This window comes from Eriocheir sinensis, chromosome 1 (genome assembly GCF_024679095.1).
Source record: "Eriocheir sinensis breed Jianghai 21 chromosome 1, ASM2467909v1, whole genome shotgun sequence".
Classification (NCBI taxonomy): Eukaryota; Metazoa; Arthropoda; class Malacostraca; order Decapoda; family Varunidae; genus Eriocheir; species Eriocheir sinensis.
The window spans coordinates 32,196,677-32,212,176 of record NC_066509.1 but is presented as its reverse complement, the minus strand read 5'-3'; the positions used below and the strand labels follow the sequence as shown (position 1 = coordinate 32,212,176).

Below are 15,500 nucleotides of genomic sequence, written 5' to 3'. Positions count from 1 at the left end.
GATAAAAAATCTGCTACTATATTTTCCTTGCCAGGCAAATGATTGATTGTGAAATCATACTCACTCATGAGAGTCTGCCATCTAGCTATCCTGCCGTTGGGACTAGCTACCTGTAACAACCATACTAAAGGTCTGTGATCCGTGTGGATCTCAATAGGGTAGCCCAGTATTAATGGGCGGTTCACTTGCAACCCATATATTACTGCTAAAGCCTCTCTTTCAACTGTACTGTACCGCTGTTCTGCCGCGTTCAGTTTCTTACTAAAAATGGATATAGGTCTTAATTTATTAACATTATCCTGTTGTAGCAATACTCCACCAGTACTGTAGCTGGACGCGTCAGTAGTGAGCACGAAAGATCTGTTAAAGTTAGGGAAGTTTAGGGTGACTGTGTCAAGCATTCTATCCTGTAAGGTTGAGAACGCAAGCTTTGCTTCATCTGTCCATAGGATTGGAGTTTTATCTTTTTTCTTGAGTGTACCTTTCTTCCCTTTGTTAATCTTTAGAAGAGGAGCAATAATTTGTGAATAATTTGCAATAAATTTGCGATAATAATTAGTCAATCCAAGAAATGACTGTAAATCATGAACAGTTTGCGAGGCCCAGGATGTTTGGTATGGCCTCCAGCTTACTAGACTGATGAGGTCTTATTTCCTCTGAGCTGATGACACGGCCCAGATAATCTACTTTGTCCTTAAAAAAGTTACACTTCTCCATCTTAAGAGTCAGTTTGGCTTCCTTTAAGCGATCCAGAATTTGTTCTAAGTTATCTACATGATTAGAAAATGTATCGCCCAGGATAATTATGTCATCAAGGTACACCTGAGCCTTGTTACCTAATAGTCCTGTAAGGACAGTGTTTATTATTTTCTGGAAGCAGGACGGGGCTGTTTTAAGGCCAAAGGGGAGGGAAGTAAATTCCCAATGTCCTGCTGGAGAAGAAAATGCCGTCTTTTCTCTGCTGAATTCATCTAGGGGAATTTGATGGTAACCCTGTTTCAAGTCTAGGCATGAAAAAAGCTTACTATCTCCCAATTGATTGAGTATGGTGGTTATATTAGGGAGTGGGTACCGGTCGTCCCGTAGTGTTTTATTGAGTGCCCGGAAGTCCAGACAAAGTCGTAGTCCTCCATCTTTTTTTGGCACTGGGATAAATGGGGCATTATAGGGTGATCGCGAAGGGCGAATCACACCCTGTTGCTGGAGCGATATAAGTTGTTCATTTACTCTGTCATGATAACTGATAGGAATGTTATAGGGACTCCTGTACACTACTTCATCAGTGTTTTGCTTGATGGTGCTTAGAAAATAGGGCGTTACTGTTAATGGTTCTTGTTCTGTGGAAAACACTGTTATATATTTATTTATTAAGGACTTTAAGACCTGATTTTCTCTCTCTTCGTCTGGGAATTTAGCGTCAACAATTTGATAGAGGCTTTTCTTCCTTGCTTCAAGCTCTGCGGGCTTCAAGTCTGTCTTAACTGTGTCAGCGGTCTGTGCACTAGATACTTGTGGCAGATCAGCGTATTGCTCATGAGTGACAGGCTTCACAAATCCTAACGTTGTACTATCATCTATCTCTATGCTCTCACTTTCAACATTCAAATATGGCACAGTGACATAAGATCTTTGATTGTCAGGTGAAGGGGTCAACTTAACTATCCCTGAGCACAAGACTCTAGCCTGAGGAGTACTAACACAAGGCTCAAATAAAGCTTCAGTTGCCTGTAGTTGCGTCACTAGCGTTATGTAACCTGCAACAGATGCATGCAGTTGCAAAGGTTCAGCTGCTTGGCAACGTTCGGCCTTACTTTCAGTGAAGCTTTCTTCATTTTCATCTTCATTCAACTGAGGTCCCTCACCTCTAGATATCAGAGATATTTCTCCAGGCTCAATGGGTTGTATAGGTATAGTTTCCCCTTCTATCATCAGTTTCCAACCTCGTTTCACAAGTTCATCAAGTGGTTGCAACGATTTTAGAGTAATTTCGTGTTGCAACATGAAATCAGTACCCAACAAAATAGGAGTCGGTAAATCTACATTGCGTGTTATTATTAGATCTTGTACGCTATTTCTCCTTCCAAATTTAAGGTTAACCTGTCTCCTACCTTCATTTTCAATATGGTGTCCTTGCACCGAGACAATATTTACGGGTTTCGCTTCACTTTCATTTACTGCGAGCCCTAACTCTTGAATAAATTCATCAGTTATAAGACTCACACACGCTCCCGTATCTAGGAGAGCGGCCACCTTTGCATATGTTTTATCATGTTTTTGTACCTGCAAGTTTAGTGCGATCTGGCTACCAAGATTACTCTGAGTTATGTTGATTATAGCCTTCTTTTCATTGCTTGTTAGTGATGTGGTTACTCTCTTGTTCGTTCTCCGTTCATTTTCTGTTATTTCTACCGAAAGTTGGCGTTTTTTTTTTGTTTGTAGGAGTTACCCCGAGGTGGGTACCTGCCCTGTCCTCCTCTTCCTCTCGAAAAATGCCAGCAATGGGCAGTAGAATGCCCAGTCATGCCACAGTTTCTGCAAATTTCTACCCAGCAAGACTTAGCTACATGTCCTACCTTTTCACAACGAAAGCATACTACATAATTATTTGGGGGGCGTCTTTGCTCCTCCTTCCTAGCTTGCCTAGAGTGCTGAGATTTGTGGCCAGTCACCATCGCTACGGGCTGACGAGTCTCTTTCATGAGATCACTGCATGTTAGTTTCAGCTGTGGATGATTTTTCACGAAGCTTAGGGCCTTTTTGTACACTGCTGAAGGATCTTTCATGTCATCATCAGTTAAATATGATCTAAAGGGTTTTGGAAGGGCCGTCAAAAAAGCAGTTATTTTGTCTTCTTGTAATGACATTTTAATTTCTGGCCTCATTTTTTTAAGTGAACAGGTTGCCTCATGTAGCCTTACCCAAAATTCAGGTATTGTTTCCCCGGATTTACGCCTTGCTGTGGCCAGGTCTTCTTTCCTCTCATAATAAGTTTATCATCAGGAAATACTTCTAACAGTTGCTGCTTAACCTTGTTCCAGTCATAACCGTCCGTCTCAACTGTAGTGGAAATCAATTGAAAGACAGGGCCTAATGAGTGTTGCTTTGCTAACTGTATCCTTCCTTGATCTGTCCAGTTATCAGCAGTCCGTGAATCTATATCTTTAATCCACTGCCTTACACTAGTAGTACAGGAAAATGTAGGGTTGTCTGGGTCCTTGCTCCGACCTCCCATATAATATTTTAATCCTTTGACTTTGCCATAGTTGTTCCTCGAATTAAGGGAAATGATAGAGGCTAGATCTGTTTTATCTACTGAAGTAGACTTGTCTTGGCCACTGCCTTCACTAGTGCTCTGCTCAGGATCCGGTACACCGTTTCCGACCTGAATTTCGTCCGGCATGTTGTCTGATTCTGAGTCTAACTCTCCGGAAGAACAAATACTTATATCATCGCTATCACTACCGCTGCTAAAACGAACTAAACTTGGTGAAAGTAGGAGCCCTTTTCTCATCAAACGTAGTTAATTTAAGGAAAGACACTGATAAACACACCCTCCTGTCTATCCCTATACCGCTGCCGCCAGTTTTAGTCCCTTCTTTTCTTGTATTAAATCAACTCTTTTTATCACTCATTAATTACTCAATAAATGATCTCACCGTCTCGTATCCTTGGTAGCGTGATCCGGCTTAAGTTGTAATTTGAGACTAGTGTTCGGGGATAGACAAGGGAAAATATAATTTACATTTATTTAAGATTAAATGAAAATAATTGCCTTACGCAATATTCTATGCTCAGACGATCATAACACTCTGGCATATTCAGCAATGGATACAACATATGACAAACGACATGTCTTAAACATAATACTACAATATGTGCTCAGTTGTTGCCAATAATAATAACACTCGTCATTCCACAAGCAGTGGTTTGTATCTCTCTGCTTACATCACAATCATTATGTACTCTCTTCACCAAATTCTAATAACACATTCCTATAGTATAATCTACTACAAGTCATGGAAACACCCAATTATACCACACGCTGTGGTTTCCATTTCTGCTTAAATCACTATCCTGTACCACTCACATTCCTACTTCACATTTCCTCACAATATAATCTCCAGGACAATACAGTCGGTTTCCCTTAGATTCTCGAATTTCTACTCACGATTAAGATCACAACAGCCATTCTCGGCTGAGTGAGTAGCAGGTCTGCTTGAGGCGAGAACCAAGCTCGATCTACTCATACCACTGATTTCTAGGCCACATTTTTCTTTGCTTTAGGCGGACTTACATCCTTGACACGCCCTTAATTTTCTACATAACCAATGGCCAATACTTCCTGTCACACCCATCTGCTCGCTCATTATGTTGTATTGTTTTACTTCTCCTGCTATTCGTGAGTCAGTCTTAAGACACTCCCTCAGTGATTTTTCTGTTAAATTATTGGCTCATAACATGTCGCCACGACTGACGTCACGGGTCAGAGTCTTTTTCAATGGTTGTTCACACTTTCTGACCACGCCCACTGGGCATCTGTTTTCTGTATTTGAGTCTGGGTATCTGTTTTCCTTTACCCTCGTTGTTTCCCTCTTGGTACTTGAGATGCTTACACTGTTATATATGTCACTTTTTTTGTTAGTGTTTGTCCTGTCAGATGTCTACACAGTTGTATACCTGCCTTTCCTCTCTGGGTATTTGTTTTCCTTTACCCTCGTTGTTTCCCCTCTTTTGTACTTGAGATGTTTACACTTATATGTATGTCACCCTTTTTGTTAGTGTTTGTCCTGTCAGATGTTTACACAGTTGTATATTTCACTTTCCTCTCTGGGTATCTGTTTTCCTTTACCCTCGTTGTTTCCCCTCTTTTGTACTTGAGATGTTTACACTTATATGTATGTCACCCTTTTTGTTAGTGTTTGTCCTGTCAGATGTTTACACAGTTGTATATTTCACTTTCCTCTCTGGGTATCTGTTTTCCTTTACCCTCGTTGTTTCCCCTCTTTTGTACTTGAGATGTTTACACTTATATATATGTCACCCTTTTTGTTAGTGTTTGTCCTGTCAGGTGTTTACACAGTTGTATATCTCACTCCTCTGTTTCCTCGTTTTCTGGGTCCTGACAACTGTGCATTTCGTTAGTTCGCCCACATCCTGAGTATTGCCTTCAGTTTTGGTCTCCCTATTACAGAAAAGATATAGATAAACTCGAGAGGGTGCAGCGCCGAGCTACTAAAATGATCCCTAGACTGCGAAATAAACCGTACGAAAACAGACTTAAAGAACTTACCTTATTCAGCCTATCACAGCGCAGGCTAAGAGGTGACCTTATAGAAGTGTTTAAAATGTTCAAGGGATTCGACAACGTTAATGTTCATGATTATTTTAGTCTCTCAATCAAGTGTAACAAGAAACAATGGATACCAAATAACGAGGAAGCGTTTCAACTCAAATGAGTCAAAACACTTCTTCTTCAACCGTGTCATCAATGTATGGAATGGTTTGCCTCAAAACGTCGTCGAAAGCGAAACTATTTGCACGTTCAAAAACCCACTAGACAAATATTTAGAAGCTAACCCGAACATCCGCTATTTTGTTCCGGTCTAACAGAAAGTAGTGTTAGCTTAGTCGTCGTGTATGATCTTCCTTCTCTCCATGTATAATTCCATTGTAGTTTTTTTTCTATACTACATGGTATTCTTCCTTTTCGTGCCAGCTTCGGCTGGAGGGACTGGTGGGAGGGGAGGAGCCTTCGCCTTTGCTGTCCTGTGTCTCTGACTCGCAGATTAGAGTAGATGGTACCAGCAACAAACAGCCTTGTTAGGACCAAGAGGTCTGTTGCTGTTTGCTTTTCCTTTCCTTTGTACTCCTCCTCTTTCTCCTCCTCCTCCTCCTTCAGTTCCCTTCACCTTCTCCTTCACACCTGTCCTTCCCTACTTCTCTCCCGTACATGTCCTTTTTTTCCCTGAACCCTGTGGTGAAAAGTGGGGTCGAAAAACTGTTGGGGAGGACGAGGAGGGGAAAACAAGTGTATGGAGTGTGCAGCAAGTGAAGACAGTGGTGGTGGTGGTGGTGGTGGTGGTGTGGACTGATGGTGTTCGAGAAAGAGGTGTGTGTGTGTGTGTGTGTGTGAGTGTGGTGCTGGTAGTAGTGGTGGAGGTTATAGAGGTGGTGATGTAAATTACTGATGAGGTGATGGTGGTAGTGTGTGGTGTGGTATGGAATGATAATGTTGTCCAGATGGTGTGTATGCGACTGGGTTTTGCTGGAGGTTGTGGTGGTAGTGGTGTTAGTGGTGGTGGTGGTTGATGAAAAAAAAACAGGAATAGGGGTCTCAGGGCCTGATTTCTAAGGCAAAGGAGGCGGTTCGGCGGAGGCACGTAAAGGAACCGCATAAAGGAAAATGATAAGCACGAGGCGAGAGTGAATTAGTGGCGCTGGGGAAAGGCTGCGAGGAGAGGAGGAGCAGGCGGAAAACATGAAGATGAGGAATATTTGATTTTAAACAGACTGGAATATTGCAAAAAGATGACTGTGGAATATGGAAAAAGGTGACTTGAATATTAAAAACCAGACTGAAATATGGAAAAAAACCCAGACTGAAACATGGAAGAGAAGATTGTGTAATATGAAAAAAATGGTTGTGGAATATAGAGAAAAGCAGCCTTTAGAATATTGATTGAAAAACTGACTTCAATATGGAAATAAATACTGAATATGAAAAAAATACTGAAATATGGAAAAAACGACCGTAGAATATGAAAAACAAACAAATATGGAGAAAACTGGCTGTGGAATATTGCAAAAAGAATGACTGGAAACAAAAAATAAAACTATGAAAGAAACTAAATGTGGATTATTAAGAAAAGCAGACTGTGGATTACGAAAAAGAAAGGGAGAGAGATTTTCCGAAAAAGTGATAGAAATGAATGGCAAAAAAAGAGGATAATAATAACATCAATATATTAAAATGTGAAACACAAGGAAAATTAATTAAAAAGATGGGAAAAATAAAACTGATTAAGAATGAAGTGAAGAGACAGAGAAGGAAATACGTAGAAAAGACAGAAAACACACAGACAGGCAGACAGTCAATACGAATACATGAATCTACACGCGTGGAAACATGGAAACATGGACTAGCAGGCAGCAGAAAGCCTGTTGGCTCATTACTAGGCTGCCTGCGTTCAGTGATTTAATCAATCCGTTTGCCACAGGAGTGGCTTGCAGGGAAGGATTAAAGCACTTGTGTACCTACTCTTGGGAACGTTCAGTTCACTCCTGTTGCAGCAAAGTGGCGATCAATGCGTTTCTTGAAGGAGTTGATGGTCTCTGCGCTAACCACTTCTGCAGGAAGGCTGTTCCAGTGGCGAACAACTCTATTCGAGAAATAACTCCTGCCGATGTCGGTATTGCATCACTTTGCTTGAATTGTTTTTCCGTTGTTTCTTATTCTCAGGTTAGTTTGTAGCGTGAAGAGTTTAGAGTGATCAACGTTGCTGAGCTTGTTCAGGTACTTAAAGACTTGTATCATGTCTCCCCGCAGTCGTCTCTTTTTCCAACGTGAAGAGGTTGAGTCGTTTGAGTCGCTCTTCATAGGGCTTCGTCCTCAGTGATGGTATCATCTTCGTGGCGCGGCGTTGTACTCTTTCAAGTAATTCAATGTCTTTCCTGTGATTTGGAGACCAGAATTGCACGGCGTATTCCAGGTGGGGCCTTACTAGCGAATTATACAAGGATAACATAACTCCCGGCGTCTTGTGTTCGAAGTTCCTCGCTATGAACCCAAGCATTGTATTGGCTTTCTTACAGGCAGACTTGCAGTGTTTTGTTTGTTTCAAGTCATTGCTGATGGTGACCCTGAGGTCTCTTTCTCTTTCCTCTTGCACAACATGTAGTGGTTCGCCACCCATGTGGTATATGTGGTTGCTGTTTTTGGATCCGATATGCATTACTTTACATTTGGTAGTGTTGAAGGACATCTGCCATTTTTCTGACCACCGAGTGATCTGGTCCAGGTCTCTCTGGATATGGTCCAGGTCGACAGACAAGAGAGAGAGAGAGAGAGAGAGAGAGAGAGAGAGAGAGAGAGAGAGAGAGAGAGAGAGAGAGAGAGAGAGAGAGGGGGGGGGGGAGGGAGAGGAAGAATCAAAAGCTTCGTTCGACGAAGAAAATGAAAGAAAAAAATGCAAGAGCAAAACATTCAGTCTTGCAGAGTGAACAACAACAACAACAATAACAACAACAACAAGTAACAAAAAGGTAACAGTCTAAAACAAAATACACAACACTTTTTTTCCCTTCCTTCCCTCCTTCCCTTCCTTCCTTCCTTCCTCTCCACCTTCATCCAGCTCCACACACTCCCCTCCACCACAAACCCACTTCCTCCCTCCTTTCTCTCCCCTTCCACACATCTTGTCATTTATATGCAATTTGTACTCCTGCTTTTCCTGTTAGTATTATCTTCTCTTTCGTTATTTGTCTTTGTTCTGTTTATCTTTCATTCGTTCCTCATCTGTCTTTCTTTCTCTTCTGTATAATCTTTCTTCTCCTCACCTTTCTTTCCTTCCCTGCATTTACTCTCCCCTTGTCGTCCTCCCAGCATCGTTTTTCCCTTTTTCCTCTTCCCATCTATTTCGTTACCTCCTTTCCTTCTCCTTCTCTCCTCTTCCCTATCCCTTGCGTAACTTTCACAGCATCCCTTTCCTCTCCACTTGAGCCCATCATCTTTTCCCTCCTTCTCACCCATTCCTCCCCCCTCCCCCTTCCCCATCCCCTGGTGTGTACTCACGTGGGTCGCGGGGCAGCACGTGGTACCAGGTGACGGGCGCTCCCCTGATGGCGCCCTTCACCACGCACGTGATGTTGATGTCGCTGCCCGCCTTCATGAAGATCTCCCTCGAGCCGGTGATGCGCGCGCTGGGGACTGGCGGGGGGGGAGAGGGGGGAAGGAGTTAGATTAGGGGTGACAGGTGTGGGGTGTAAGAGGTAGTGTGTGTAAGGGTGTAAAGGGGTGTGGTGGAGAGGAGGGCGGGAATGTTGAGTAGAGGACTTGAAAAATGATAAAATCTCAAGTCCTTCGCTCTACGGTTTACACTGGCAGAATAATCAATTACGTAATAAGGGTTTTTATCCTATAGCATGGGAAATAGCTTCGTTATGCCCAAATATATTCAAATTAATCATGTTATATGGACACGTCTTTAATGTTATGTCATCCTATGGCAGTGTAAAGTTTTCTTTGCAAATTGACGTTGGAAAATAGCTGTCACCCCTCTGGCCAAGGAGGTTAGGAAAAAAAAAATTGTGGTACTAGGCATCAAAACGTCCGGATGCGAACAGGCCAAATGAAGGTTAAAATTGAGTAAAAAAGAAGAGAAGGAGGAGGAGGAGGAAAGACAAAGATTAATAGGTAGGAGAGAAGGTTGGTGAATCTATAGAACGTGAATGTGGAGATAAATAAACTATTGAGGAATAAGAAAAGAAAATGGAAAATGGAATGTATGGGTGACGAAAGACAGGTAGATGAGAAATAATTTTTGAATTTGGTGAGAATGAGAATAATGAAAAAAGATGAGACGAAAGATAAAACGAAAAAATATGAAATCGCTATCGACTAGAAAGAAAAAAAATGTAAATATGATGGAAAAGGAGATAGAAAAAAGGTACGTATAAGGGAAAGAATGGAAAGAAAGAATAGTAAAATGTAAGGAAGAAGAAACTATAAAAATGTTAGGAGGACATTGAAAAGAGAGAAAAATAAACAGCAAAAGAAGTGGGAGTTGAAAACAAAGAACGAAAGAGAAAGAGGAAAAAGCCAGACAAAAGAAAACAGAGAGTTATTAAGGAAGAAAATAAGAGAAACATAACCAGGAGGGGAAGAAGACGAGAAGGAAAAGCAGAGAAAGACAAGCGAGGCGAAGGTGTGCGACAAAGAGTAGAGGGTAAGAAAAATGGGGAAGATGGAGGACGGAAGTGGAGGAAAGGTCAATAAAGGAGGGGAGAGGAAGAAGAATGGAGGAAGAGGGAGTGTTGGTGAGGGTAGCGTGATTAGGGAGAGGAAGAAGAAGGAACTAGGAGGAAGGGAGATAGAGAAAAAAGGCGTTGATGGATGATGGACAAAGGGGAAGGAGAAGATAGACTAATAGGAGAGGTCAGAGAAAGTAGATTTTGAATGTAAGAAGAAGAAAAAGAGGAAGACTAGAGATGTAAGGAAGATAAATAAATAACAAAAGGAGAAATAGACGGAGAGCGAAGAGGACGAGGAGAATGGGACAAAATCCAAGTGCTTAAAAGACTATGAGAATGAAAGAAAAAAAAAGATAAAAAAGATAATTGACAGTAGAGCTACGAAGGGAAAAGTTACAAAAAGAAGAGAACAAAAGAGAAGAATGATGCAAAGAGGAGGTGGAGGTGTTTTAGAAGGAAAATAAGTAAAAAAAAAAGAATGAAATGAAAAGGAAAAGGGAAATAACACAATCAATGAGAGGTTATGATGATTCAAAATAAGGATAAACGCAGAAGAAAAGAAACAAAGCAAAGAAATGTAGACATTGGAGAAACAGAAGTACGAAGAGAGAGAGAATAAAGGCGAGTGTATGTTTATTAATAGGGAAATGGAACGAAGATAAAGCAATGAATAAATGAGGGAGGAAGGGGAAGAATATAACAACCAAACTAGGGAACTGGAGAGAGAGAGAGAGAGAGAGAGAGAGAGAGAGAGAGAGAGTAACAATTAATATTTCTTAATAATAAACCAGATTATATAGAATGAGAGAGAGAGAGAGAGAGAGAGAGAGAGAGAGAGAGAGAGAGAGAGAGAGAGTATGACAATATAGATGGGTAAGAGTAAAGAAAATTGCAGGAGAAACAAAGTCCAAGAGAAAGGGGGCGAGGGGAAGAGAGGGAGATAAATAATTATCCGGCGATGGAAAAAATGTTTGGAGACGAACCAGAGAAATACTCGGGGGATTTGGCGCGCCATGACACCCTTGTGATTGGCGTTCAAAAGTTTTTATTTGTTTGTTAGGCTGAATACCCTTTTTTTTTTTTTTTTTTTTTTTACAGCAAAGGAGACAGTTCAAGGGCACACAAAAAGCAAACATTTTTGAAAAAAACGCCCGCTACTCAGTGCTCCGACAAAGAATCCAAAGAGGTGGCCGAAAGATAGGTCAGTTTTGGGAGGAGAGGTGTCCTGATACCCTCCTCTTGAAAGAGTTTAAGTCGTAGGCAGGAGGAAATACAGATGAAGGAAGATTGTTCCAGAGTTTACCAGCGTGAGGGATGAAAGAGTGAAGATGCTGGTTAACTCTTGCATAAGGGGTTTGGACAGTATAGGGATGAGCATGAGTAGAAAGTCGAGTGCAGCGGCTGCGGGAGGGGGGGGATCCATGCAGTTAGCAAGTTCAGAAGAGCAGTCAGCGTGGAAATATCGATAGAAGATAGAAAGAGAGGCAACATTGCGGCGGAATTTAAGAGGTAGAAGACTATCAGTATGAGGAGAGCTGATGAGACGAAGAGCCTTAGCCTCCACTCTGTCCAGAAGAGCTGTGTGAGTGGAGCCCCCCCACACATGAGATGCATACTCCATACGAGGGCGGACAAGGCCCCTGTATATGGACAGCAACTGTGCAGGGGAGAAGAACTGGCGGAGACGGTACAAAACGCCCAGCCTCGAGGAAGCTGATTTAGTAAGAGATGAGATATGAAGTTTCCAGTTGAGATTTTGAATTAAGGATAGACCGAGAATGTTTAGTGTTGAGGAAGGTGATAGCTGGGTGTTGTCAAAGAATAGGGGATAGTTGTTTGGAAGATTGTGTCGAGTGGATAGGTGGAGAAACTGTGTTTTTGAGGCGTTGAAGGACACCAGGTTCTTCTTGCCCCAATCGGAAATAATACTTAAGGAAGGCTAATGGAAAAATAATTCAATGGGTGCTAATGGAAGGGAGGCGAGGGATGGTTGTGAGACGGAGAGAGAAAGGCACGGGGGGAGGGAGGGGCGGTTAGGGCTGGGAATACAACTTTTCTCTATTTTTTTCCGATGTATGAACAGATGCTATCATGATGAAACACGATGCTGCCCAAAAGAAGTAAATAACATTAGATTAATGGTGATAATAATAGTAAATAATGATAAAAATAATGATAATAATAACAATAATGATATAAAACCCAAAGAAAATAATGATGTGAGCTGTTGAACTTAAATAATAAATACGAATTAGTTATGAAAGGAAATTAAAAAGAAACTTGAGGAGATCATGTAAAAACGGAAACGGAAAAAATGAAGAAAGTAAAATATACAAGAGTAAAATTTTGAAAAAAAAGTAGACAAGGGATAAATGAAAAAGTAAAATAAATATTAACCATAAAAAATCAAAACAAGAAGAACCTAAAATTAGAAACACGAAAAATAAGAAAAATAAGGAAGAGGAGAAAGATGAGTAAAATTAATGTTAGAAAAAAAAAGGTTCAAAAGTACCCCCAAAAAAGTTGCAGATATAAAACGCATGTATATTTTTTTATGGATAACTTAATTAGAATGGAATGGAGATTTAATTGCCACGTTCCCTCCTGACCTCCTCCCTCCTTCGTCCCTCTCTCTCTCTCTCTCTCTCTCTCTCTCTCTCTCTCTCTCTCTCTCTTGCTGTCACTTTTTTCTCAGCTCTTTTTTTTTCAGTTCTTTGCCTTCTTGATTCATTTTATGATTTCTTCTTCGTATCACTGTTTCATTAGTTTATTTCCTCTTTTTTTGTACAAGTGTTCCTTTTTTATCTTTCCTTCCCTGCTACTACTACTACTACTACTACTACTACCACTGCTACTACAACTGTTTTCTTATATCCCTTCCAAGCCTTGTGTTTCCTGTTCTTTCTCGTTTTCTCTCATTTTTCTTTCTCTTTCTTCCTGACCCATAATTTTTGCTTCACCTTTCCTTCCTTCTTTTATTTTTTATCTTTTCATATTCATTCCTTTTAATTATTTTTCTTTCCCATTCCTTTGCCTCTTTTCTGTCTTTCCCATCTCTTCGTTTAACAACATTCCTTTCATCACCTCTCACTACCTTCACACGTCTCTTTACTTTTCACTTTCTCACGCTATAACTTTTTCTTCCTCATTTATCTTTCTCTTCCCTCACTGTTCTTAATCCTTTTCCTTTTGTCTTGTTTATCTCTAAGTCTTCCATGAGGTTTTATGCCCATCCTTTCATCTTACTCTCTCTCTCTCTCTCTCTCTCTCTCTCTCTCTCTCTCTCTCTCTCTCTCTCTCTCTCTCTCTCTCTCTCTCTCTCACACACACACACACACACACACACACTCATACACACACACACACCAAGTAAGTTCACTCCTCTTCCCTTCCCCACCACACTAATATCACACCAAACACCCACACACACTCCAACAAACCTCCTCACACTTCACCGCCAGCAATTATCAACCCTAACCTAGATACGCGGACAGAGGCTCACGTTGCTGCCTTCCCCTCACACATTACCTAACGCCGCTCCCTGCCTACCTGTAAGACAGAAGCCATCATCTATCCCTCCCACCTTAACGCACGCCTCCTCCCTGCCCCGTCCTGCCCCCTCATTCCCCACCCTCACGCCACGCCATCACCACGCCTTACACCAGACACATTGACTGCCATCTTATCAATTAACACGTCCATCTGCACCACACGCCACTGTTACTTAGTCAGTTTGTTAGTTAGTTGGTTGGTGGGTTAGTCAGTTAATCAGTTAGTTGGTTGATTAATTAGTTATTTGGTAGTTTAGTTATCTCGTAAGTTAGTTAGTTGGTTATTTATTTATACGGTTAGTAGTTAGTTAGTTAGTTGGTTGGTTGGTTGGTTAGTTAGGTTTGCTTGCTTAAAAATGAAACAAAAAAAAAATGGTATAAAGTAAAAGAAAAGCTAATTTTACAGACTGTCAACAAAAATGTACAATACATAGCCTACTGCAGACGAGTAATATTTCATAATCATTCATCTGGGTAATATTCCCCCCTCACACACACACACACACACACACACACACACACACACACACACACACACCCTTCCTCCACCTCCAACACACCCTCACACCCTGTACCCACCCTTTCTCCATTCCAACACACCCTGTGCCCATCCCTCCCTCCCCAAACACACCCACTCACCCTTTCCCCATGGCCTAATAGCCCAGCCAGGGCTGATGGCAAAAAAAAGAAAAAAAAATGTACCCACCTTCATCACCTTATACCCACCCTTCCTCAACCCGAAGCACATCCTCACACCCTATACCCACCTTCATCATCTTATACCCACCCTTCCTCCACCCGAAACACACCCACACACCCTATACCCCCCCCCTCCACTCACCCACAACGCTGAGCCTGAAGCGGCGGAATATCTTGGGCTGCGTGGACACCTGGCACTCGTAGAGGCCGGAGTCGGTGATGGCGGGCCGGTCCACCTCCAGGCTCCAGAAGGGCGAGCCGGGCAGGTGCAGCGCGCGGAACCTCGTGTCCGTCGTGTACGTGAAGTTACCTGTGGTCAGCACGTGCAGGTCCTGGCGCCTGATCCACGACACCTGGGGGTAGAACACCTGTTGTAGTGCGGGAGAAATGTGTGTTTTGTTGTGTTCTTGTAATGGTTGATGAGGTGCCGGGTTTTAATTTAGGGATGAAGTTATTAGAGGAATATCAGGTGCTTCTGTCTGATTCACGACACCTGGGAAGGAAGAATACCTGGTTGTATGTACGAGGGGAGTAATTTTGTTTGACATGGTTTCAAGGTTATAAGGGCCGCATTATTATGTGTGTCAGCAGTGTTGACAAGCCTGTGAATGATGTGTCTCACTGGTGGCAGTGATCATGCAGGGGTGGGGCGTACAAGTCATCATGATGGTGTAGTGATCCCCGCGCCGCCTCACGCAGAGGAATGGTTTACAGCGTAGAGTCTGGAGAGCAATCCTTCATTTATAGTGAAATATATTATAGCAATCCTTCATTTATAGTGAAATATTCAGGCAGTAACAAGTGAGTGGCGAGGCACTGACGTAGAGGGGAGGCGCCTTGTGTTGCCAACTCTCAGAGGTAACGTAGGGAATGCCATGATATTTGAGTGTTATTATTTAACTAAACAATGAAAGAAACTATTTATTTAGCCGCAAACTTCACTAGCAATGCTTATTATTCGATGGGAAACGACCAAAGTCCCCCACATGTCAATGTAAGCATGTCGACAGAACCATCGGGGCATTGTGGGTAAAACAAAGGCGTATCGGTGACGTCACGCCGAGCCCAGCAGAGTGCCACGCAGCGTGCCGGAGTGAGAGTGTGTCCGTGTGCCGTGTGTGTTAGGGTCCCCGGCGGGTGTGTCTCGTGTGTCGTGTGGCTGGCGGCGGCGGGCTGAGGCGGCCCTACGCGAGGATCAAGGTGAGGAACGGTGTGGTGGTTCTTGCAGGAAGGATCGCGGTGTGTAGGCCATGGCTGAGGCAGGGGAGGCCGGTGGGTGGG

General features: G+C 42.3%; 1 protein-coding gene across 1 annotated transcript in view; it reads right to left on the bottom strand.

Annotated features, from left to right (window-relative positions):
- The window catches only part of LOC126985514 (uncharacterized), a 57,784-nt gene that overhangs the window by 19,033 nt on the left and 23,251 nt on the right, over positions 1–15,500 (bottom strand). Inside the window, exons 2-3 of the mRNA XM_050840853.1 lie at positions 14,362–14,572; positions 8,792–8,926 (exon numbers count right to left, since the gene is read on the bottom strand). Of these exons, the coding sequence (XP_050696810.1) occupies positions 8,792–8,888 (97 nt within the window). The 5' untranslated portion in view covers positions 8,889–8,926; positions 14,362–14,572. The remainder of the gene's footprint in view (positions 1–8,791; positions 8,927–14,361; positions 14,573–15,500) is intronic.